Source organism: Emydura macquarii, unplaced genomic scaffold, assembly GCF_026122565.2.
Source record: "Emydura macquarii macquarii isolate MOO-44397 ecotype Brisbane River unplaced genomic scaffold, CSIRO-AGI_Emac_v2 contig_1483, whole genome shotgun sequence".
Lineage (NCBI taxonomy): Eukaryota > Metazoa > Chordata > Testudines > Chelidae > Emydura > Emydura macquarii.
The window spans coordinates 13,114,788-13,141,357 of NW_027131620.1; the positions used below are offsets into that span (position 1 = coordinate 13,114,788).

The window sequence follows — 26,570 nt, forward strand, 5'->3', positions numbered from 1 at the left end:
AAGGTCACTCTCACCCAGAGAGTCTATAGCAAAGCCAGAAACTGAAATCAGATCGTGTGGGTACTAGTCCAGGGCCCTCCCTACCCACTAGGTCATCCTTCATCCCTCCTTATTTCTTCTCCTCACCTCTCATTTTATCAAATAAAATACTTTGAGCAATCACAATATTGATATTCATCATGTCTATGGGACTCAAAGGGTGCTTAATGCTCTGCAGCACAAACGAAAAGACAGGGCCCCTGCCCCAAAGAGTTTGCAATCTAAGCTTTTAGTCATGCAAGGAGTTCTACATCAGAAGTCCCTGTGCAGTGCCCTGCTGCCAAAGTGGGGTTCTGGGTAGGCACAGCCAACCTCCACTCACGAGAACACTTTGCAGGATCAGTACCTAAGGTTCCAATTTACTTCTATGGGGATCCATCTTGGGGTCCAATCCCCTGATCAGATCTACACACATGAACACTGGCCCCAATGGGACTCTGGTTCCAGCAGATCTGCTGGTCTGGATCTGTTTGCCAGACCAATGCCTCTCTTTAGATGTGATGTAGTAAGTGGTAGAAACAAACAGCAGAGAGATTATGTATGGGTAAGCAAATGTCCTTCGAAAAAGGGTTTTGTTGGTTGTTTGTAGTTTTTCAAATTCCAGATTTTTGGTTTTGTTACCTGCTCTACTTTTTGCCATCTTTTATTTATTTCATCATTATTATAACTGACCCATTTTTGATGAGCCTCCGGAAAGAAGTGAGTCTTGAAGAAGGTAGTTGAAAGAAAATAAAACAATGGGCCAGTAATTTATAGACACGGCATTGTTCTGTACCCCAGGTTGTGCTTTTTTGATTCCTCCCCATCCCTGCCTCTGCCCCATACCATCCCTCCCATAATATCCTCATCCAATATAGCCATTTGGGCAATCACATGATCATGCTCCTTGCCTGTCCCATCATATCGAATGACAAACCGAGGAATCAGCCCTGCACACGGCATTGTTTCAAGCTTCTGCTCACTTAAAAAACAAAACAAAACAAAAAAAACCCTTTAAACCGGGCATAGACAATAAAAAAGGGCAGGTGAGATAACAAAGGTTCTGTCCCCCGGACAGCACAGAAAATCGCACTGCCACATTGTTTGTTTACTCTCAAAGATGGATCCATGCGCCTCTTTCGGCCCCCTTCCCAGGAAATATGACCCAATCAGGTAGTAGGAGATGATGAGATTGGCTCGGACCCCCCCGATCTGCGTGAGGAGCACACGCTTTTGTCACATGCACGGGACGGAGGAGCAGCAATGGGAAAACTACAATGCCCAGCGTTCCCCTCTGCTCCCTGATCAATGGACCTTATTTGAATAATCTGTGAGCCCTTGGACTCAGGCCAATCAGCTGTCAGGGACCCATGATAAATCGCAATGCATTATTGATAATCATAATTACTCTGACATGCGCATTCCGCTCAAGGGGGGGGGGGTAATTTCCCAACTCTAGGAATTTGTTGTGAAGAAGAAAATAATTGCTACTATTTTGCTCCCGATGCTTGGGCACCATGTCGAGGCGCAAGCAGGCGAAACCCCAGCACATCAACTCCGAGGAGGAGCCCCCAGATGCTGCAAGTGGTAAGGCGCAAAGTAAGAGAGGGAGGCTCGCCAATTACCAACTTTAATTGATGTGCGAAGAAATCAGCCAGGGAATCGGGGCTCTGGGGTGGGTGCCTTCCCCTCCCCCCAACCCCCCAACTCGGCTCGAGATCATGACCCCACACTGACCACTCGTTATTTGTACCATTTATTCCCATAATCTGCCCCCTCCCCCCCCCAACCCTTCACTTATCTTCAATCATTGTTCGATTGATACCGGGCCTGATCCTCCTCTTTCTTCTGAAATTGCAACGGGATTTCTAGCCCCTCTCCCCCCCCCCCCGCCCCCAAAACTGTCCAGGGGCTCTGCCCAGAGCTCCAGCCCCATGGCTGCTCCTTGCTGACCGATCGCAGGAGAGATGTCTCTCTCTCTCTTGCTCCGCCGTTCCCTTTGGGTGTCTGTCTACGAGCCTGAGTTTCCTCCCCATCCCCCTTAAACTTTAATGTGTGCTGCCGGCTGTGGAGGGGGATCCGGGCTGTACCTTGTGCCACGCCAGGGGAGCAGGATGCGATCCGCTCCCTGCCTTGGTACAGCCCCTTTTGTTGTAGCCTAATGCAAGGTGAACCCCCAAACTGCCCAGCCGGAAAGGATTTTTTTTTGGGGGGGGGGGCACAAGGAGCGGAACAGAGGAAGGAATTGCACCCCTTCTCTTTAGCGCAGGAAGGGGGGGGGGCTTTCGTTTTGTTTCCCTAGATCGATGTATCTTTTTTTTTTCTGGAGATTTCTTTAAAAAAAAAAAAAAAAAAGCGCATTGGCTATTTTGGTTGGAGATCACAATCGCCCTGGACCTTTTGTAGCCTGACCTCCAGCCATCTTTGATTTCCGACTTCCTAAAATAACTCCGGTGAGCTAACGTGGTGTGTGTGTGTTGTATTTGGGTGCTGGGCGGTTTTTAATGTCGGGAACCATTCCTTCCGCGGATGCTGCTGCTCTTTGTATTTTAAAGGGAGAAGGAAAATTCGATGTGCAAATTCAGTTCTCCCTGATCTTTGGGAGCAGGGTGCGAAGGGGGGAAATCCGGAGGGGCATTGACCATCGAACCGATGGCAAACTAATGGCCCCGAGAACCCACTAGAAACGAATTGGGAAGAGTTGAAATTCCTGGATCCTGTGGGAAAGTTTCATCGATACTGGGTAGCATCTTCTCGAGTGTTCCCAGGGTTTGTCTGTTTGTGCAGCGCTCGGCCGGGGAGAATTTGTAGCACTTGTAGGCTATTGCATGGGCCGTTTCCTTCCATTAATTCTCCGTTTAAATTTCAACCCACACTTTAAAAACCGGTGTGGAATAGTGCCACTTAACCCATAACATTCCTGTTGACAGACCGAATATAAACCTTTCAGCTTCTTGGGGTTAGTATCATCAGCGCTGAATTGCCTTGCTGGTTTAGATAAATGAGAGAGGCTTCGGAAATTAATCTTATCTCGATTTAGGAATCAGTCCCTTCCCCGAGAGAGCGGGGTGGGTTCTGTAAATGGGTCCGATTATTATCATTAAACCCAAACGACTCGAGATATTTGGAGTGGGAGGATCCGCAGGAGTTTACTAACCCTGAACAACCTGGGCAGCCTGCCTCTGTAATTCTGTGGGTTGGCTTTTATGCCTCTAAAGGTCAAATATCTCCCACAATCAAATGCTTGATAACTGGGGGTTTTTTTCCCCATCGGTAGAAATGGTCAATAACAATCCATATTACAGGAGCCACCTATTCCCAAACCGCAGGAGGGTCGGACTCTCATTTCCCCCCCCCCCCCCTTTCTTTGAGCCGAACTGTCCAATTGTTGGGTCCGGTTAATGGTGACTTAAGAAACAGCAAGCTGGCCAGAAGGCAATAAATCCCATGTTTAATGCATGACTGTTTTCCTTTGTGCATATGGTGGGGCTGGGGGATGGAGGTGATGTTTCCACATGTAAATCTCTGCCCACGGCTGGAGAGCCACCACCTCCGGGGGTTGTGCTGAAACAAAAGGGTTAATAACTGTCCGGGAGCTGCTGCAGAGTTACTCGGAGGGGGTGGGGGAGGGAGAAGAGCAGGACTTGCTCGCCCTTCGGAGGAACAGGGCTCAGGTTTTTCGACTATTACAATGATTTGGCAAGCTCTCGAAGGACAGCAGTTTAAAGCACTGCCTGGGAGGGGGGGGGGTGCTGATCTGTCTAATACATAGATGTGTGGCGGAGTTTAGCTTTGTTTTCAATCCTTGTAGACGCCTAACTTTTTGTGCTTTGGCTACATCCGTGCCCGGGGTTCGGTGGGAGGAAGGGGTGCTCCTCAAACTGCAACTGACGAAATTAGCCCGCTATCCCCAATCTAGCGAATTGCTCGCCTGTAATTGATTGCGGAACTTGGATTGCTTTCTTGCGCCACCCAGGGGTCACCGGCAGTACTGGAATGTATCTCTCAAGAAAACTTGATCCGTTCCCCAAAGGTCTTTCTAAATTGGATGGGAGCTTCCTTCGTCCCTATACGCCCAACTTCATCGCTGGGAGGGAAAGGAATTACTTGCTCCTCCTGCCTGCTCTTGGAGGAGTCGTGGACAGTGCCCCGCCCAAATTGAGTATTAGTCAGGAGCCTTGCTGGTGAATCTCTGAGAATTCCCTCTGTTTTTAACCCTCCTCCCATCCCTGCAGAATGGGTCTAGTGTGCTGCCGCTCAGTGTCCTGAGCCATAGCTACCTTACTGTTCCCAGCTGGTATTGCAGGAGGGTAGAAAGATCAACAACTAAGTTATAGTAACTGTTGCAGAAATCTCTCCGCTACTGTTCGTGATAGCGATCAGAAGAAGTGGGAGGGAGTTAAACCATTTGTATGAACCCCTTAACTAAAAACACTCTTGACATGATCAAAAAAATAATCTGGGTGCAATATTGACCATATTTGATCTTCTCTTCAAAATAATCTAGCTATTCTCTGACACAGGTGTGTCCATAAATACCAAGCGATGAAGCGCCATAACAGTTAAAATTCCAGCAAGATTGTCTGTCTGAGAAATGATCAAATCTATGCATAATTGCAATAATAAAATCAAGCCCTTATCTCGCTCTTTTGCAAGAGAACATTTGCAAAGCAATTCGAGACCCGCCTCTGAGAACAATGCAGTGGGCTAGAAAATGGTTTTGCTAACCTGGTGATCGATTAACAGGCCAAAAAAATCAGCAGGTGGTCACTTGAGAATACTACATACTGAAAATTAGCATTTTCACAGAAGGGTTTAAGATGCCCATTGTACTGAATTACAGCCGTTAAAGTGTAGGATTCTTAAAATGCAGTCTACATCTCTTTAAAATAAAATAAAACAAAACAAAAACCCTTTCCGGGCTAAGAATTGTAGTACACTGTATACTCAGGGGCATCCATTCAAGCTGTGATGTCAACAATTGGGTTAATCTTTAAGAATCATCCGAATATATTCTCTCAAGTCATGCTGCTGTAAAAGAGATTTTTGTCCCAGCTTCTCAAAACCATGAGTTTCATACAGTAAACAGGCGGTTAATCAGAAATGTGAGCCACTGATTCCAGAGCGGCTCGTGTAAACACGATTTGGGCAACAACAGTTGTCCATTGAGCAGAGGTGCTGGAACTCTGGAAGTGATTCCCAGTCTATCCAGGGCTTGCAGTTTGGTTCAATGACACGTAGCACCCCGCCCCTATAAAAATGGTCCCAGCGGACAGCCCTGGATCGGGGTGAGCTGAAGCCAGCTCACGCTCCGAGATGGGGCAGGAGATCAACAACGTAGCCCCACTTGAGAACTGAACCCGCCTTCGGTGGCCCCGGGCTGCGGTTTAAATGAACGGCTGCTTGGGGCTGTTTGTAACACGGATCGAGTTCGGCTCCTGCGACTTTTGCAGCACCGAGGGGTGACTCTTCTCGCTGGGGAGGGGGAGGATTGTTCTAGTGCTGGGGGGCAAATGTCTGCTTCACCCACTGGTTACAATGTGCAGCTCTCAAAGCCAGGCTGACTGACTGGAAGGGGAAATAAATGCCTTGCTGGGGGTTTTTTTTTTCCTTTCCCCTTTTACGTAAGTGAAACATTATATTGGTTGTAGTGCTCCAGTCCTCTTGCTAAACTCCGCAGCATGTGACATTTTGACAGAGCTGCTGCTCTAACCTTTGCCTCCTCCTGCCTGCTGTGGGTGGTAAGTTGATGTCAAGCTTACAATTAGGACTCTCATGCAATTGACCTTGGCAGCGGGGTTTGCGCCGTTTAGCTGGGTCTTAAACACTGCGCTAGTGTTAAGTGTGGTCCAGGGCCGCCTGGTTTGCAGGCGAAGGACTTGCTGGTGGTGCGAGTAATTGAGCGCTGCGGAGGAAACAGTGGCACTGGTGGATCAGGTAGAGCAAAAAGGCTTTTCTCCACTCTCAGGTGCTGCCAGCAGGCAGGTCTCATTGGCTTTTGGAGTCTCCTAGTCTGCTCTTTCTCCCCAGGGAAATGAAATAACTAGGCAGGGCAGTGACTCCCCCTCCCTTCCTTTCTTCAATCTCTGCCTTGAATTTAGGTTCAGAAATGTTCTTGGCTCTGAAAACCCAAGAACTGGGGTTTACCTGCAACTTGTGATAACAAAGGTTGGTAGCTTCTGTAGCCGAACTAGATTTTAACCACTCCGATTTTCGACCTCCGGTTTTAGATTAACCTAGTTTTGGGGCAGATGGCAACCGATTTATTTACATGTCCGTAGGGAACGATTCATTCGCTAGTCCCGCCACCACTACTAACTAATGACTTTTAGTAGCAGGTTGGTTTGTCGCTGCCGCTGTAAACCGCAGTCTTTTGTTTTGGGGGAAAGTAGAAGTTTACTAACGCCAGAAGAAGGGGGTTGTAATTTTCTGATTGCGCTGAAAAGCGCCGTCCTTCACGGCTCCCGAAGTGGATATTGTTTTCAGAGCAATACATGAGTGCCCTCCACTGTTCGGCCCTTTAAGCTCAGTTGTTAATAGCAGCATCAGGACATGTGTTTGCTAAAGCTTTCAGTTTTGAGCCTCAGCAGGTAACTGCAGACATTTTAAAGGGGTTTTGTCGGGGCATTCAGTAACTTTGTTTTTTAAAGCCCTTTGAAACTACATCAGAGGGGTAATCATGCAAGGACATGGAATTTAGAGGTCTATTTTTTTCAGACTCCACACAGAACTGCTCTCTCATACATTTGTGAGGATAGCTGAAGTCTTTAAATTTGCCAAAGTGATTTGGCATCTTCAGATTTCCAAAGCAATTTTATCCAACTTTAATATATATTGGGTTAACCTAATTAGCACTTTTACAGGTTTGTTGTTAATGAGGTTAATAAAATCTCGGAAGATAATTCACAACCTATGCATCGAAATTCTTGTGAGACACAAGAAGTCTCTTGTCTGGTTATTCTTGGGTAGGAAACTGGTATTGATTGAACTCTGTTGGGAGAGATTTAATTACATTGTCTGCAATCCTTATTGGAAACTTCAAATGCTTTAAAATAAAACATCTGAATTTCTTAATAAAGTGAAGGGAGTGGGACAAAGTTATTTACTACCGCAAATGGATTTTAGGATTGAATAAACGTGTCAAAAGCTACTATCTTTCTTTACAGTGCTTGTGAGGTGGTGGGGTTTTTTTTGTTTTTGTCTGAAATGTTAAAATAGCAGTTGTTCTCAAGTCTAGTAACCACTGCAGCAAACAAGGTATATGTCTAATCTTCTTTTTTTAATGCCAGCTGAGACCTTCAAAACTAGATCCTACTAACCTCATTTTAAAATTAATTATTTTTGATAGCATAATTGTACATCCCTTTCTTGCTTGCTAACTGAATATTAGAAAAGTGACTAAGAGATCAAATTTCTGTAAAAATGAAGAAATGGAGGTATTAACTTCAGTTACTGTGAAGTAGACACTTTAAAAGTTGTGTGTGGTGGGTTTTTTTTGTTTTGTTTTTGTTTTTTGTTTTAGCTTCATGATCTCTGACCAACAGGCCCCCCCCCCCCCCCATTCTTATTTCTAATGTGACAACTTTGAATTAATCTGCTATGTGCAACTCCAATAGCTCCTCACTCGATCAAATTAAATCAGGTAAAAGGTGGCTTTTTTTTTAAATTGTCATTAGCAATCTTTTTAAAAAAAACTTTAAATTTGAGGTCTGAAGATTTCATCAGACTTTATTGTAGATTACTGCCTTATCCTTCACAATAGTGGATCCCCCCCCCTCCCCTCCATTTGGCAGTGATTGAATCTAAAACCCCTGCTGGGTTTACTGCATTCTTCTAACTTATTGGATAACTAGATGCTGAGAGATAACATTCCTGAAATTCGAAGGTGTGGGGGGAGCGGATAGAAAACAGTAGAAGTTCAATCCCTGTGAAGCATATTTGAGGGGGTTAATTTAAGTGCACAAGCAATTGTTCTAACAAGGCTCCCTTGCTACTTGGTAAATACTATTACAGTATTTGGACAGAGTTGTCCACAGTTGTAGACATGCATGATGGACTTTCTTTGCACAGAAGTAAACTTACATTTTAAGACTGTTAAGTATGTGTCACTGATAACTGTTTCTAGGGTGGGTCGCTAGAGCAAGTATGTTGTATTGGTAAATGAGGTGGCCTGATTGCAATCACTTGGGTGTTCCTGGAAGACTCAGGAGGAAGGAAGAGGAGATGGCAGCTAGAAATCAAAACCAGGATCCCCAGTGAATCTTTTGCTTTAAAATAAACACACACAATTCAGGCTTTTTTTATCTCTCTAAGGTCTCAAATGTTGTTTGCAGTAATGTTACCCCTGTCAATCCCAGGCTATTAGAGAGACAAGGTGGGTGAGGTAATGAGCTTCTCTCTCACCAATAGAAGTTGGTCCAATAAAAGATATTCCACTTTGTCTCTCTGTCTGTGGTCTCAATAGCTCTAGTACTCGGCTGTCTTGCCATATTGAATGCAGCATTGCAGATGTCTCGGTCCCAGGATACACAACACTTTCAGAAGACAAGCCTGGGAGTTTAAATTCATAATTTTGCTAGACACTAAAAATCATGGGCCTGAATGTAACCCACTACCTTCGCTCCCTTCCGCCTTTCCTCCCTTATGACTGGGAGGGTGTTTAACAGGCCACTTCACCTTTAAATGGTCCCTTGAAATTGTTCAGCATAAGTAGTTAACACATCAGTTCTAGGTACTTAGCCAGTGACACTCCCATTTCTGAGTAAAGGCTGGACTTCATGTGTTACTGCAGTACTTGAGGCTTTGGCCTTGTCTACGCTAGCACTTATGCTGGCAAAACTTGTGTCATTCAGGGTGTGAAGGAAAAAACACCCTGAATGACACAAGTTTTGCCAACATAGCGCCTGTCCACACAAGCGCTTATGTTGGCAGGATACACTTTCCTTTACATAGCTACCACTGCTCGTTGAGGTGGTTTTATGATGTCAGTGGGAGAGCTCTCCCCCCCACCCCCGACATAACATGGCTACACAAGCGCTTTTGCAGTGGCATGGTAAAGACCGTACAGTGGCACAGCTGTAGTTTATAGACCAGGCCTTAGTGAAGACACTGCTATTCCTGTGCAATTAACCCACCTCTCTGAGAGGCAGTAGCTATGTTGACTGGTGTCCTGTCAATATAGCGCTGTGTACACCAGGAGTTGTGTGGGTATAACAGCGTTGCTCAGGTGTGTGGATTTTCCACACCCTGTGCGATGTCAGGATGCTGACATACATCTGTAGGGCAGACCTGGCCTAAGTTTACCAGAGCTGAAGAAGAGTTCTGTGTAAGCTCAAAAGCTGGTTTCTCTCACCAACAAAAGTTTTTTTTTTTTTTTGTTTGTTTTTTTAAATAAAATATTTACCTCACCCAATTTGCCAATATTCATTCATTTATACACCACCCTCTGCCCCTGGGAGGCCAAGTATTATCTCAGTTTTACAGCTGGTAGGAGATTGGAGGGAGGGGGAGGGAGTGAGGCACAGCCTTCCCTGTCTTTCCTAGGGTTACCCAGGGAGTCTGTATTGGGAATTGAATTATGACAACATGAGTACCAGATGGCTACAGAGGGATGCTAACTAGGGCTGACCAGAAAACAAGAATTCCATCTCCTGAAAAATTTTGTGATTTCAACATTATTTTTGTTCCACATTGGCATATGTATGAGGGGGTTTACAGATTAGGTGTGTCCATAGCTTCTCCCTTATTGTTTACCAGCTTAATTTCAATTAATATAAGGCACTCATCTGCCAAAATAAGAGTCTACTATCCTCACAAGGCGGTTACACCCATTTAAATACATCTTTCTAAATCAATCTAGTTAAATCAGTATAACTTTGAGGCCTTGTTTTTGTGGGTTTTTTTTTTTTCCCCCTCCAGTCAAAGCAAAAAACCCCACTACCTTAATCCCAAATTTGCAAGCGTATGAAACCAAGTCTGCGGTATTCTAACCTGCATCTTTGTGGGCTACATATTGGATGGGAATGAGTTGGGGTGTGTTTTGGTTTTGTTTTGTTGTGTTTTTCCCCGCATGAAACTCTGAGGCTAAAAAGCCTTTTGAGTCCATGTGCATTTTAGCACCAAAAAGTAAAGTGGTTTTCCCCCTGCTTTTAATTTAAAAAAACAAACAAAAAATCAAACCCTTAACTTTACTCTATCTCAACAAATATTTCTGATAAAGGTAGAACTAAACTCCCACTTTATGGGGTTCTAAAAGTTCCATGTTTGACCTCATTTGGTCCCTTTCTATTGACCAAGTCCTGCTGAATCAGGTTGGGCCTCGTATACTATTTTAGGAGACTTGCATTTCCTAATGAAACTTTTTCATTGAAAAATGGACTTTTAGCTACACTGGTCTTTAATTCTTTTGGGGTGGAGATTGTATGTATTGGGTGGAGGACTGAGAGTTGATCACTGTGATCAAAAGATCCTATAGCATTTTACCTTCTACTTATGGGGCTGTCTGGCTATATGTGATTTGGTTTTAAAAAACTGATTTAAGAGGGTTGTTGTGGGGGGAGGGGGGAATATGTTTGTGTGGTGGCTTGTATTTTTTTCTCCTTTTTGGGGGGGAGGGAGGCTCTGTTTTTGTGTATTTCAGGGCAGGTCTACACTTAACTCTGCATCAATGTAGTTGCACTGTTGTAGTGCTTAAGTGAAGACACTCCAACATCAATGGGAGCTGTCCCATCAGTGTAGTTAATCCACCTCCAAGGGGACCTGTCGTGGTGGTTTTTTTTTGTGCTGTGTAGATGGAGGGTTAGATTGGTATAACTGTGTGTTCACAGGGTGTGGATTTTTCATACCAGTAAGCAACATAGTTATACTGATATAGGTCTGTAGTGTAGACCTGGCCTCAGTGTTTGATGTGCAGTTTTGCTAATCAAAAATGTAGGACTGGAAGGCACCTCAAGATGCCACCTAGTCCATGCTCCCGTTCACCCCCTTTGCACAGAAGCATGTTTTATTTCAGTTGCTCTTAAACAGGCTTTGTTTTGGTAGCTATTGTAAGGCAAAGAGAGATTGTATATATCTCCACTAAAACGTTGCTGTGAAATTTTTTTAACCTGATCTATCTTAAGGAAACTCCTTCAAAGCTTTTTCCCATCACTCCGTGGGCAACTGCAAATTTCAACACTTTTTTTTTTGCATTTTCATTGCTGAGAAAAGCATGTGAGAGAGAAACTGTTACTCTAGCAAATGTCAAGGTTTGCCATATCCTCCCCCATGAAGTTACTCTGGCCCAAACTAAGTACACTCACCTGAGTCATAGATATAAAAATGTCTGTCCATGCAAATCTTCTACTTTCATGCACAAGGTACACGACATGCAGCCTTGTAACTGGTAACATATATCTCTAATATAGGGGCTGTAATTATTTTGTAATTAAACCATTTTTACAATAAAGATAAGATTAATTTTCTATCCACAATCTCTCTAATCATAACCATTTACTATGTAGGCAAGTTGCTAAAAAGCTGTGTCAATACTAATAAAATAACTCTGCTCCCTGGGTTATTGGCAATATTGGACATGATCTTGGGAGGTGCTGAACACCCTGAATTCTCACTGAAGCCATACATACAGTGCCAGGCCTCTACACCATTGGACTATAAAGATGCAACTCAAAGTGCCTCCGTGATCAAAGGGTCTCACCTAGTGTTCCTTAATCTCCTGTGGCTAAAGGGCACATTATAGTTCCCTGGTAGAAAATAGAATGTCTCATGCTGTGTGTGTTGGGGGTGGCAGGAAAGGAGAACTTGTTAATGCATAAAATAGGACGGTAGCCTTCTGAGATGAAATCACAACTGATAGAAGTATACGATTCCTGTGGGGTTTCTTGTTAAAGTTGGGGATAATAAATGTGACATAACTCATCAATGGTGAGTTGAGTGGCTCCTGGATATCCACTGACCTAAGGAGTCTAAAGCTCCAAATCAAGGTAACTTGAATGAGTGTTGACACCTTTTTCAGACTAGCTCTAATCAAGGTTAAAAATTTCCACACAATCTTTCTGCAGAATTTTTTTTAAGAGCTTGGTGTAATTTTTGAGGGGAGGGGAACCTGAAAAGTCTGGAAAAACAGGAAAATCCTCTTTCAAATTTTGGCATATTTAAGTGTGTGTGTTTGTGGGGGGTGAGTGGTTACATTTGGATTCTTGTCTAACTTACAAAATATAATCTTTCTGCTTCCTGCTCCCCACAGACTCTCTCTCTCTAACGGGCGAGTGCCGTTGCATAAATCCCAAAGTCAGTGTAGTTCACAGTAACATGCTTATCTTGGAACCCACGTTTGTTGTACAGAGACATGGCGGGGAAAGAGCTCTGTGTAGCTCAAAAGTTTGTCTTTCACAAACAGAAGCCGGTCTAATAAAAGATATTAACTCACCCACCTTGTTCCTAATATCCTGGGATTGACATGGCTACAACTACACTACATATATCAAATACCATGAAAGTTGTGATAAAGTCAAAAGAATTGGTGACACTGAATACCACCTTTGTCTCTAATGTTGTAGCCATATTGGTCTCAGGACTACACTACAAACCCATCTTGTAGAGAGAGTAGCTAGAGGGGGCAACTACATTTTAAAGTATGTTTTGAATACAGGCAATAATTTATTCAGATGCTGCACAGGTTAATCTGTTTGTGGACTGATGAGGAAAGAAACTGCTTTACACTTCTTCCCTTTTCTATTAAGGTAAAGTGTACTATTATAGAAATCAGCCCTTAGCATTTTTAAAGAACGTCATTATGATCTTTCTTGGGACAAGACGAAGCTTTAAAACTGTTCCACATGAATATTAAAAAGTAGGCTTTAATTAGCACTCTTCCTTAAAAGTAGCATAAAATTAAACTAATGTTAAACAAAGGTTTTGCCTTGGGTTAGAGTCTTCCTTTGCTTGAAAGGAAGTGGTTCCTTTCAAAAAGTCTTATAATAAGAGCTTTAATCTACTTAACATTGTTAGTTCTGCATTGATTTTTAGTATATGGACTCTTAACACCAGGTTTATTCATTCTCTCAACCGTTTTCATAAGATACCTAGTATACTGTGATATGGAAGAGTAATTGCAGCTTCCTGGCTTTTTCCTGCTGTGTTAGTGTGTTTTTTATGGAATCTTTATAAACTGGAAGGCAGTGATGGGTGGTTGTATTAACTCTAGTGATTCACAGTTTCATGTGACTGCTAGAATTTGGCTGCTGACCATCTAAATAGATCTTTAAAATTAGGAATTTTAAATACAAAATAAACAATCCATGTATGCACTACATCACCTTTTTGCCTTTTAAGTAGTGTGGGTTTTTTGTTCTTGTTTGGTGGGGGGGGAGGGGTGTTTATAAACCCCTCTAAGCACTGGCTAAGTTAGAATACCCATTTCTATTTTTACATGTATAAAGAGACTGTTAGTGAATTAGTTTCCTCCATTTGAATTAGGAGGTAACACAGTTCCTCTTTTCCCTCACAAGGCTGATGGTGGGAGATCATGCCACTTTGCCACTTTCACAGACAAATGAATAGAGATCCACAGATGTGGTAACTTTGATAAAGCTACCAAGTGAATCTGTAGCAGAGCTAGGAATAGGACTTGGGAATCCAGTCTCCAAGGTTTGCATATGGTCCATGTATCTAAACTCTTATTATCTTGCATTTATGTCTTTCAAATTCTTGGCTCACTTACAGCCTTAAATTGGAAAAAACGTAAGCATCCTAGATGTGTGTATACTTCGGAAATATTTGATTTTGATTTTTTTTTTTAAGGGAGTCCACAAAACGCCCCAGGTGATGAAGATGGTGAAATGAGTTCCAAAAGATGCCGAACAGAGGAAACCAACATCTGTGAGAAATGTTGTGCAGAGTTCTTTGATCTCTCTGAATTTCTTGAGCATAAGAAAAATTGCACTAAAAATCCACCTGTCCTAATCATGAATGATAGTGAAGGAACAATACCCACTGAAGACTTCCCTGGACCCTCTACAGAAAGCTTTCCAAATGATCAACAGGATAGCCGGCCAGCCAAGGACAGTCAAACCAAGAGTTGCACTGGTTCTGTGGAAAAAGAGAGGGAAAAGTTAATACTGAATCAGTGGCAGGAATATATCTAAAAACAGAACCCCCTGTTACTCCTGCAACTCATGGGCTAAGCTATTTACCGAAATCCAAAGTACCAAACACTAACGTGACTTTGCAGACAATACATGGAACTAAAGTGGCTGTGAATCAACGTACCTCTGATGCCATCTCTTCCTCAGCAGCCACTTTTAATGCTGTTCCAATGATCCTTGAGCAGCTCGTGTGCTTGCAGCAGCAGCAACTCCAGCAAATTCAGCTCACAGAGCAAATTCGCATCCAAATTGCCATGATGGCTCCTCATGCCCTACATCCTTCAATAGCAGCTGCTACTGATCCACTAAAAGCTTTGGGTGCTCAGATGTCTCAGCAGCTGTCTGCTGCTGTTGCTTTAATTGGACAAAAAGCTGGAAGCCAAAGCCTATCACTGGAATCCTTGAAGCAGGGAAAACTACCTCATTCTAACATGGGCATTCCTACTGCTGGCACTGTAGTCAGCGGGCTTTCTTCTTCCTTCTCTTTGAGGCCTGAAGCAAACAGAAGCCTCCCAAATTCTATGTCTCGTTTCCCAAACCCTTTGCTACCTCAATCATCCAGCTCTGTCATCTTCCAAAACCCATTTTCTGCAGTTTCTTCTGTGATTGATCCCTCAAAGAAAGGGAAAGGGAAACCCCCCAACATTAGTGTGTCTGAAAGCAAACCAAATACAGAAGAACCTTTTTTTAAACACAAGTGCAAGTTCTGCGGCAAGGTCTTCGGCAATGATAGTGCCTTGCAGATACACCTCCGCTCCCACACTGGTGAAAGACCCTACAAGTGTAACATCTGCGGTAACAGATTTACAACCAAAGGAAACCTTAAAGTGCATTTTCAGCGTCATAAAGACAAGTACCCTCATATTAAAATGAATCACTATCCAGTACCTGAGCATCTGGACAATGTGCCCACCAGCAGTGGAATCCCATATGGAATGTCTGTACCATTGGATGAGTCTAACCTAATTGTGGACAGCAAGCCTATTCTGACATCGCTGCCTACCTCAATGGGCACTGGCTTGCCCCAGAGTATCTCCAGTCTAACATGCATCAAAGAGTCTCTTGCCAGCACCTTTTCAAGTGACATGCAGCCAAGGCCTTCTCCAGAAAGCGAAGGTGGCTCTTCCTCATCAGGAGCAGTGAGTCACGAGTCAGGAACTGAGCAGAGCCTGAGCTCACCGCAAGCTAGCTGCAGTGTGAGTGTCTTCCATGTCAGCGGAGCAAGTGAGCAAGGTTCAGAAACATCTAAGCTACAGCAGTTGGTTGAGAACATTGACAAGTCCACCACAGACCCCAATGAGTGCCTCATCTGTCACAGAGTGCTGAGCTGCCAGAGTTCACTCAAAATGCATTACCGTACTCACACTGGAGAAAGGCCATTCAAGTGTAAAATTTGTGGCCGTGCCTTCTCAACAAAAGGTAACCTTAAGACTCATTATGGTGTCCACCGGGCAAACACCCCCCTAAAGATGCAACATTCCTGTCCTATTTGCCAGAAGAAGTTTACAAATGCAGTTGTGTTACAGCAGCATATTCGCATGCATATGGGGGGACAAATTCCCAATACACCTATGCCGGAAAACACTTGTGATAATACTGATGTGGATGTGACTGAGAAGAATGGAGACGTGACTCACCCAGGTGAAAACATGGAAAGCATAGAGATGGAAGAAGACCTAGACTCCCAGGATGGCCCTAGCAGTTCTTTGAAACCACCTACTCCGTATGATGCCCAGTCAGAATCTCCAGCCACAGTATTTTCTGGGATTGCAGCTTTAGAGAACCAAATGAAAATAGTAAATTCTGCTTTGAACTTGCAACGGCAAAGCAGCCTGAAGTCTAGTGACAATGGCTCAGCAGAAAGCGATGGCATGACGAATGATTCTTCCTCTGTGGCAGGTGATCCAGATTATCAAAATGGCAGGAGTCCTGCTGCCTCTGAATCTACTTCATTCCAGGCATTGTCCCCAACCAATAGCCAAGCGGAAAGCATTAGGTCAAAATCACCAGGTTTTAACCATCAGGAAGATGGTGGCATGGGAAATAAAGCCGAGGGCCCTGAAAACAGTCTTGCAGAGATGGAAGGGGCTGGCGCTTTGGATCTAACTTACGGCAATATTGGTCGAAAGGTCATCAAAGAAGAACCTGGGTTACACTTTCCAAATGGAGAGTATGGTGAGTTTTATGACCAGTAGCTGCACTCCCCATAACTAACCCATCCCTCTATGGGGAGCGCCTCAGAGAACCAGTGGGAGGAAGGCACCCATCCTGCTGGTTTGGTTCCTTTTCAAAAGGAACATGGTGCTTGTTGCTCTTTAAGCCACTGAAAATCTCCTCCTTCCTAATTTCAGGTTCACGTTTGAAAGTAAAGTAACACGCACAGAAGGGGCAAGTTTTCAAGTTGTTGCCTCCTGCTGCCTAGTGAGCACATACTCACCCCATTTACTTCAATGGGAGTTGTGCTCGGTATCTTGCATTTTCTCCTAAAACTATTAAATAACTCTTTAAACCAGCTACTTAAATGCTGATAAGACATGGAATAAAGACTGTTCAGCACTAGTTTATGAAGTATAAAGCTAGCATAGCGAATGCTGTGAGTGAGGTCTTTGGATCAGTGAGAAACTTCTTAAATCCTGAACATATGTTGGTTATAAATGGATATGTGGGGGGAGGTTCTTCAAATACATATACAACCCAGTAGCACCTATGTGCCTCCAAATTACAGCTTTCATGTGCATTGGGTGTTGTGCTCATGCACCTTCAAAAATCTGGGCCTAATGTCTTGCTTCCAAAGCTTAAACAGAGCTGAAATGTTTAGCGGTGATAGCCTATACTGTGTGTGTTCTTTCTCTTCAGGTCGCAGCAGCATTCATGCTGCTTTTGTCAGGGCACCACCAGCCCTCATAAAAGTGGAAATGCCTAGTGAGCGTCCTATTAGCACTAGCCATTTTATTGGCCCGCCAGTTTTATCACCTGGTGTTCCCCCTCTCCTGGTGCCACGACCTAAGCTTTGCCGTCCAGCTAAACAGCACATCTGCACTACGTGTGGGAAGAACTTCTCCTCTGCAAGCGCTCTTCAGATTCATGAACGGACCCATACTGGTGAAAAGCCATTTGCATGCACCATCTGTGGGAGAGCCTTTACCACGAAAGGAAACCTGAAGGTAAGCAATTCTTAAGGGGACTGAGGTATGGTGATGCCTGCATTTGGAATTACCTTCACTAGGAAAGTCTCTTAGCCCCTCTAAAAACTTTCTACTCTTCCTTCTAATATAATTGTCCAGCCTTTTAAGATGTCTACTAATTTTTCTGGCCCTCTGGGTGGTCACTTAAGACAGAGTTTGCTATAGTCTCTTAATATGCAAGTATCATACATGCAAAACTCTCTAGTGGGCCTGAAATCTGTCTAAATCCACTTTTTAAAAAAAAACTGCAGGGAAAGAACTGTGTTTTGTTCAGCAACTCTGTCTCCAAACGCTCCTGAACCATGGTGTGGGTTTGATATCTGGATTCAGTAGCCAAAGCCCATCTCTGGATGATGATGATACATCCAGTATGCAGGAAACCCTGTTTTACAAAAATCTGTATTTGATCTGATTTTTTTCAAGCCCAACACTCTTAAGCAATGATCATTATTCACCTTAATGCAGTGGTGCCCAAACTTCTCCTGTCATGCTCTTCCCCTGCCCCCCACTTACCAATAATTATTGTATAGTTGGCTCAGCAGAGAAACTTGGGCTGAAGGAGGAGCTGGGGACAGAACTTGGTATGGGGGAGGAGCTGGGGCTAAAGGTGGAGCAGGAATGAAGGGAGAGCTGGGGGTAGTGCAGTGCTGGATGGTGCTCCCTCCTTACCCCCTATGGGGGCTGGCCCAGGCCCTGCTGTACATGACCCCCTCTCTCCTCCCCCCCACTGGGGTACATCCAACAGTTTGGGGACCCCACTGCCTTAATGGAACATGTTATATTCTCCACTGTTGCTTGGAGCACTTAGTCCCATGTTGGAATGGCTATTACTGGAGCCAAGTTCTACAACAATGTTCAGGGATTTCAGTTAAATACAAAAATTTATTCTAGTGTAATCAGTTTATTATCAGATTAATCCATTTGTCTTTTAAGGGACACTTAACTTCCCCACCCACATTATGGTTTAACACGTCAGAGCTTCAAGACTCTTCCTCTTAACAGTCTCTGCATAAACACTCTGTAAGGAGGGGTCAGAGTGGAAGAGGCAAGAGAGAGTGAGAAAAGAGATGCTCAAACTTAGAAAATAAAATGCAGACTGACTGGGGCAGGTAGCTGCTTGCCTGTAGGTGGGTGGTCTTTCCGGAGGGTCTGTGCTGTGCACTAATATGCTATTTGTGGTTTTCCATTACACAAGGGACTGTCCTTTTTAGCTGCCAAAATTCTAGTCATGTTAGACTTTTTGTAAAACCATCCCTTGTAAAAAGTCCCTGTGTTGCCTTAATTCAGCATCACTTGCCAATATTCCCTGTAGCCTTTTCTTAAGAACCAATGTATCTTAAATTGTGTAGAGGAAAAAATAAACTTTTCCCATGCACTAAGTAACTGACTACTTCTGTTCTTGCTTTCCCTTTTTTTTGTTCTACTTCAGGTGAAAGTAAACAAGAACATGTAGGGCATATAAGACATTCTACAGTAACAAAGATCTAAACAAAGATTTTGCTGTAGTTTGAGTACAAAACTACATAATCATTCCTCTGAGTGTTTGGCTTTACTTTATCTTGAGGCTCAGATACCATAGTGCTGATGAGATATAAGAACTTGGATAGAATAGAACAGGAGCTCAGACTTATAATAGCGCTCATCTTCTAACTTCTCCTACCCCCTCTTCTGCAAGGTCCATGTTGGAACTCACATGTGGAATAACTCTGCCAGGCGTGGAAGAAGATTATCCATTGATAATCCTATGGCTCTGTTGGGGAATGATCCAAAGAAGGTATCTGAAATGTTTCCAAAGGATATAGTGCCTCCTTCAGTGAACATTGATCCCACAGTATGGAACCAGTATGCAGCGGTACTCAGCAATGGCTTGGCAATGAAGACTAATGAGATTTCAGTGATCCAGAGTGGTGGCATACCTGTTCTTCCAGTCACCATGGGGGGTGGTTCCTCAATAAATACTGCGACAGTCTCCAAGATAGATGGGTCCCAGTCTGGAATTAGCTCTGATATGGAAAAGGCTGGTGGTGCTGCTGCAGACAATGTGCCAAAACACCAGTTCTCTCACTTCATGGAGGAGAACAAAATTGCTGTTAGTTAGACAAACTCCTTGTGAAGGTGAAATGCAGAAAGAGCAAATATATATACAAACATATATATTTTTAAGAGATTCCATCTCAACCTCCTATTTTCCTATTAACATGCAAATGATTTTAAGAGTTGTCTTTGTAAGAGTTGCCCACAGTACAATCATGTTGCTTTGCAAAAGTAATAATAAAAAAAAAAAAAAATCCTCTTATTTGGAAAGATGCGGGTCTTGCAAAGTATTTCTTATGTGTGACTTTAATGTGTACAGCCTTACAGAAGTTTCACAACTTGAAATTCCAAAGGTTATAACATTTGCCTCTGTTTAAACTGAAATCTTTGGGGGTTTTGAACAGAGTGGAAAAAACATTCTGTTCATGGAAAAACTTGTATTTACAGATGACATGAAAATTGATTATGCGGGTAAATATTCTAGAATGTCTGCCACCCTTTTAGAAGTAGTCTGTCGTTTTTTAATGTAGCCATATAGTAAAAAATACAGATTTTTTTTTTTTATTTTTTTTATTTTGCCTAACAAGCTGTAAAGAGATCTCTTACAGGCTTTTTTTCCTTTGATCACTGCTCCTAATAATTGAATACTCCTGTATTGTTGACTGCTGCTTATTTAATACTACTACTTGGACAGTCCCTTTTTAAGAACAGTGCCAAAACTACTCCTTCCAAAGATGTGCAGTTTCTCCTAAGATATTATTTCAATACCAAGAGCCCTGAACAAGCAGGGGTAGGTATGTATATATATATTTTTTTAATCTTCTCATCTAGAAAGAGAAGGTCAGGTCTGAAATCTCTGCAAGGAATCTCAGGTGACTGTTGCATCTAGGCATTGGAACTGGTTTCCTTAGCAAGAGGAACTTTTTTATTTTATTTTTATTTTGGGTTATTTAGGAGATCTGTTTGTGTAAACCTGTATTTAAATACAAAAGTACTCACACCTAAGTTTAATGTTTTGTGGGCTTTTTGGATGGCATTCCCACTTTGGTCATTAAGTTTCTTGGTGATTTTGTGCACTTGCATTACGCCACAAAACCATGGTGACCCATGTTTATTGTATGAAGGTTATTGGGATAGCCCTCTGAATTCTAAGTTATCTACCTCATTTTTCTTTGTAGATGTAGTGTCTATTTTTCTATAAATGACCACTGTAATGAACTGAGATTCAAGCAGATGCTTCCATGCACTATATGAAACCAAAACCTGATGTATTAGTGGGAGCATCTGAAGACTTCATGGATTTATTTTTCACTCTTCTTACATTTGCTGGATGTGTATATGTAACGAAATCTAAAGTTAGATTGGAAACCAACTAAGCATTTGGTATTAAAGGACTAATGATGGAAAGAAGTCTGATTGCTGACTACAGGAAATCTTTGAGTCCAGTCTCAGGTGTGGAAGGCCCCAGAAACTATGTAATATTGTTGCACCTGAACCTTGTTTATGATCTGTTTTTTGCCACGTTGTGCCTTTCCTGCTGGACTTGTAAGTAAGAACACAACAGTACCTGTTTACACTGTAAAAATGGATATTGTTACATAGAACATGCCAAAGGTATCGCAAGTGTCAAGTTTCTGCATTGTGAATGTATGACTTAAGAATTCTGTAGTTTTGAGTATCTGATGCATTTCTGTTGATGTTTTGAGAATAAATTTGGGATGGCTTTTTCATGCTCCATGCTTACATTTTTCTGGTAAAGCACTTTTTTGTCCCCTTTAAATGGAAATTCCAGTAGGCCTAGTAATAGCTCTGCTTCCACTGACTCCTCCTCTTTTTAATGTGTGCGCTACATGTTGGAGTTTCGTTTTCCTAATGGAGAAACATTAGTACATGACATGAATATTTGATTGCGACTCCGTAACATATAGTGTGATTGTGCTAAAAAGGGAAAGGAGTACTAGGCCACAAACACTGCCCTAGACACCCATAAAGTTGTTGATAGGTGGGGCCAAAGAGGGAACACCCCAGGTTTGGGGGGGGAGGTTTTTTTTTGGGGGGGGAGGGGATGTACAGTCGCATCTTTCCCTGCCAAGCCGAGCTCTGGCTCAGGGAGTGGACTGGTTCAGTTCTGACTCCTGGCTTCTGAGGGTCAGATATGATGCTACATGGCTGCCCAGTAGCCAGCCTGGGTGAGTACGTTGCCCCCTTGGAACCTGTAGGGAGTGCTCTGCTGCTTGATTCTTGTTTAGGTTTGTCTCTCTCGCACCCTCTTCCTCTCCGCCCCCCCCCCCCCTTCATTGCTTCGGTGGGTGTTCTTTGTGTTATGTGTACATGTGCCCATTTTCTATTCTCGCCAGCAAAGTGACTAGGGCTGCTCCAGTCACTAGGTGTGTGTTGTCACTGATGAATGGTCTTTAATGGACCCTATGCTAACAGAAAATAGTTGGCTCTTGGTCACATTCCTCACCTGCCCTGACATGCCAACCAACTCAAACAGGAATTATTTTGGGGAGTCGTGGGTGTGTTTATACAGGAGGTCAGGTTAGATGATCCCCATGATCCTGTCTAGCCTTGGAATCTATACCCTTCACAACAGGGTGTGACAGCAGAGATTAAATCCTGGATCTGATTTACTGTTGCCAGCAGGCAGGTCCTGTCTGAGAATGGAACAGTGCTGGGCAGCTGCAGCCAGATTATGGTCCCTCTTGCACCATCTGGATGATGCAAGAGGACCATGACATAGGTTGAGGAACTTGTTCCATAGACCTTGGCTTTGAAGGAGCACAGCAGCCGTCTCTTATGCTCAGTTCCAATGAAAGAACTCCTCTTTCTAAATTCCAAACTTTAAATGACTTTTTACAGTAAGCTGCCACTTTTTACATCCCATACACTTCTGTAATGTAAGTTTAACATCACTATTTAGCATAACAGATTTCATAAAAACTATCTAGTTTCTTCACCTTTGCATTGTAATGGTTGAATTTCATGATCTTTCCCTACGAATAGAGTAATTGCTTTCTTTTCCTCTAACTAGTACACTTCTTTCTCAGTGCTTCGCTTATAGATTCTAAGGCTAAAAGGGACCGTTGTGATCGTCTAGTCTGATCCATACCATACAAGCCCTGGAACTCCCCTCCCTCCCATCCCAAAATAAGTCCTAGAGCATATTTTTTAGAAAAATATCCAATCTTTAGTTTAAAGTTGTCAGTGATGGAGAATCTGCTATGGCCTCTAGTAAATTGTTCCAATGGCTAATTATTCTCACCATTAAATATTTATGCCTTCTATTCTGCATTTGTTTAGCTTCACCTTCCAGCTCTTTCTCTGCCCAGGATTAAATATTTGTTCCCCATTTAGCTACTTAGATTGTAATCGTTACCCCTTAACCTTCTCTTTAACCTAAATTGGTCAAGCTACTTGAGTTTGTCACTACAAGACTTTTATTTTTGATCCTTTTAATTATTCTCGTGGCTCTTCTATGAACATCTCCAGTTCACTAACATCCTTGAATTGTGAGCGGCAGAGCTGGGCACAGTACAATAAAACCCCAGAATTACGAACTGACCAGTCAACCACACACCTCATTTGTAACCAGAAGTACACAATCAGGAAGTGGCAGAGAGAGAGAGAAATAAAAAGCAAGTACAGTACTGTGTTAAATGTAAACTACTAAAAAAAGGGAAAGCAACATTTTTCTTCTGCATAATAGTGTTTCAACACTGTATTAAGTTAATGTTCAGTTGTAAACTTTGGAAAGACCAACCATAATGTTTTGTTCAGAGATTTGAACACTTCAGATACAAACAACCTCCACTCCTGAGCCGTTCGTAACTCTGAGGTTTTGCTGTATTCTAGTAGTGGTTGCACTAGTGCCAAATACAGAGGTAAAATAACCTCTCTACTTCTACTCAAGATTTCCCTGTTAATGCAATCCTGGGATGCATAAACTCTTTTGACCACAGCATCAGCCTGAGAGCTCATGTTTAGTTGATGATCCACCACAACCCCCAAATCTTTTTCAGAGTCACTGCTTCCCAGAATCATCTCCCATCCTGGAAGTATGGCCTACATTCTTTGTTCCTAAATGCATGCATTTATATTTACCCACTAAAACAGTGTTTGCTTGCACCCAATTTACCAAGCAAGCTCGATGACTCTGAACTTGTGACTTGTGCTCTTAATTATTTGCCACTCCCCAATTTGTGTCATCTGGAAACTTCAGCAGTGGTGATTGTTTTCTTCCAGGTCATTCCATGAGGGGGGTGTGGTATAGCAGCTGCTCTAGTTAGAGGCAAACAAAGCAGATGCTGGGGGCAGCTGGACCAAACCTCTGAGTGCTGTGCTGGGCATTATAGCAAAACCACTGACATTTGCTGCACCCCACCCAGTTGAGTGTTGTCTGCAGAAGCCTCAAGGTATGAGGAGGGCAGTAGAAAACAAGGGGGATCAAGGTGGGTGGTGGATGTGTTAAGGAGGAAGAATCAATTGGTATTCAAAAAGCAATTTTAAAAATTAAAGGACTACAGCTCCTTTTAAAGTGCTTAATCTGCATAAATTGAAGTGACAAAACAGTGTACTGAGCTCACTGAAACAAGTATAAAATACTAAGGCCATCTCCATGGATGTAACTGTTATGATGCAGTCAGAATGGGGGTCACAAACTGCTTGAGGTTTTTGAAGACAGTTATTGGAACAGTTCAAGCAGACATCTGTCTTCATCAATGATGCTGCAGTCCGCAAAGCACAAGCAGTGTTGTGTGGAGAAGAGCATGTGCTTAATCCCCTTAGCACAGGTCAGAACTTTTTCAGTTAAATGGAATATCCCATTTTTTCCCAAAGCCGAAACAACTTGCAGAGATGTATCTGTATCAACATTGATTTTGTTGGAAAGGAGTGGGGAGAGAGACTCACAGCATAACATAGGGTGGTTAAAGCACCTGGCGTGTGGAAACCTACTTCAAGTTCCTGCCCTCCCTGATTCAAAGTGATCTGGGATGAAAAACTGCTCTGAATTAGGAAAGGTGGGGACTTGCACCTGTATCTGCCACAGCTTAGGTCAGGGCCTTGACCACTGGGACAAGAACACACTCAGGTTTTGATCTGTTGATGGACATTTCAACACCTCTTAGTTTTTACAAAAATTTAGTTTTCTGCTATGGCATGAAAACGAAAGTTGCTGCAAAACTGTAATTGTCCTCCAGCCAGCTCTCCTGGTGGCTGCTCTTGTAATAGCACAACTATAAAACCTCACAATATTTTTTGAGAGGGTAAACTTGGTTTAGGTATTGTGTGTGTCAGTTTGGTGGCAGAGCATCTCATTCAGATTTCATGTAATACAACACACCTTTTAGGACTAGAACTGGAGCTGGATTCCAAGATCAAGGCTGTTCCTGTTATGACAATGAGGTGCTTGGTACCCCTGCTGGTAAAATGTCAGTGACATTTGGGTCAAATCAAGCTGCTCTCCCTGCTTAAAAACTGCTTAGATCAGCCACTGCTGGAAGAAAGGACGCAATAGTCAGATGGCAGAAGCAAATTAGGACTTACTTCCTACACTGTACATCCATGCACACTTCCATGGATAGTATGAAAGTGGCAGCCTAAATTCAAAGGAATAGTTGTTCACAGTTAAAGGGTGTGCGTTCCACAATTAGTTATGTGGCACCAGAAGTCCCTGCCCAAAGATGTTACAATCTAATGAAAACAGATACCAGCAAGGAGAGATGCCAAAATAAAAGCAAGGGAAAGCAGTCTTGTTTTAATTCTTTTAAATGCTGTCTCTTTTGCTTGCAAAAAATGGTCTTGTTCGAATGGAATGAACTCAGTTAAAGCAAGTGATTCATGAAATGTTTCAGAAGAGAAGGTTGTGTTGTAGTCTACAGATGGACTAGAGCTGTTTTATTCTGGCTACTGTTGTTGCAAGGGTCCCGACTACTAAATTACAAGTTTCAGTGACCCACTTTATATTACTCTCCCATGGCTCAGTTACAATGTAATTTCAATTTGTGCATAGATGGGGCCTTAACTATGCTCTGCAGTGGGGTGAAAGCAGCAGACACATCAGACCTCTTATGATTCTTAAATGACAATTCGGTCCTATCAACATTGCAAGACACAGTTAGGCTGTAAGAGGGGAGAGCTATGTTGTAACTGGGTGCTAAGTTGGCAACATTTACAGAACAGGTAGGACCAGAAATTAACAGCTATTTGCAGAGCAGAAAAATAGGTGCTCTGAGCAATTTTAAAAACCTCACTGTAGTGGAAGTTACCGAAGAGGAAACTTCATTTTAAAGTAACATTTCCTTTTTATTATTTGTATGCTTATGCAGATTGGGAGGAATTTTACTGATGCCAACAGATTTACGTCTGTGTGTGGAGAAGAACTGGGCTCATTGAGCACACTGTCTCTGTTGATTAAACTCTCTTTTTGCCTCAGGCACCATTCTGTACTTCTTGTCACTGCTCACCTTTCCACCGTAGCTGCTTAGTGGATTTGTCCCAGCTGTTACTAATGTGGAAGTAGCATATTTACTAGTAGGAGTCAAGTCAAGGGTTGAGTCATTCCCCTAGAAGCTAGTAAAAGTTTTGCCCTCCCACACAGAAGTTACTATAAGCCAGCTTTTCAAGATGCAGATTTTCAACAGTGCCTAGCTTTCTTAGCCACCTTAAATCTCCCTAATATCTATCTGCATTCAGGCACCTAAATGCCTCTGAAAAACAAAAAACCAAGCCCCAGGTACAAATTAAGAAATGTTATTGCTTAAGAAAAGTGTATCACCAAACTCAGAGGTTGGCAAACCATGGTCCATAAAGCACTGACACATGCTTGATCGATTAAAAAGGAGAGGGAAAAAACCCTTTGTTTTAAAGGGTTTTCATTGTTTAAAGTTTTCTGTTAAATTATGGGTGTGTGTATAGAAATTTTGGTAACCATTTTGATGGTTTCACTAAAAGCTTCAATAAGTCACAACATTTTGCACACAAAAAATTAAAGTCAGAGTTTTTTGTAACTAACACTTGTTATTGAAAGGAGGCCATTTTTTAAAATAAAAATAAGCTTTTTGTCAGAAAGCATCAACTAGTTTTATCCAGCACAGCTGGAAACATACCTAGGGTCTGCTTTTCAGTGGTACAGAGTAGTACCCCCAACTCTTGTTTAATTCTAGCAGGTTCTGTAAGGAGTCACGCT

At 42.8% G+C, this 26,570-nt stretch overlaps 1 protein-coding gene and 1 long non-coding RNA gene across 2 annotated transcripts; both read left to right on the forward strand.

The window, feature by feature from the left end:
* Window positions 1-1,456: 1,456 nt before the first annotated feature.
* Window positions 1,457-21,124, forward strand: SALL4 (spalt like transcription factor 4). Its single transcript, XM_067554222.1, is given in 5 exon segments — window positions 1,457-1,617; window positions 13,819-14,124; window positions 14,127-16,337; window positions 17,019-17,326; window positions 19,023-21,124. Coding segments are annotated over 5 exon segments (3,330 nt in total). The 5' UTR covers window positions 1,457-1,535; the 3' UTR covers window positions 19,446-21,124.
* A 2,591-nt stretch (window positions 21,125-23,715) lies between these two features.
* Window positions 23,716-25,819, forward strand: LOC137157361 (uncharacterized). The gene is made up of 3 exons (XR_010921090.1): window positions 23,716-23,796; window positions 24,733-24,806; window positions 25,711-25,819. It is a non-coding gene; the product is annotated as an uncharacterized lncRNA (long non-coding RNA).
* The last annotated feature ends 751 nt before the right edge of the window (window positions 25,820-26,570 follow it).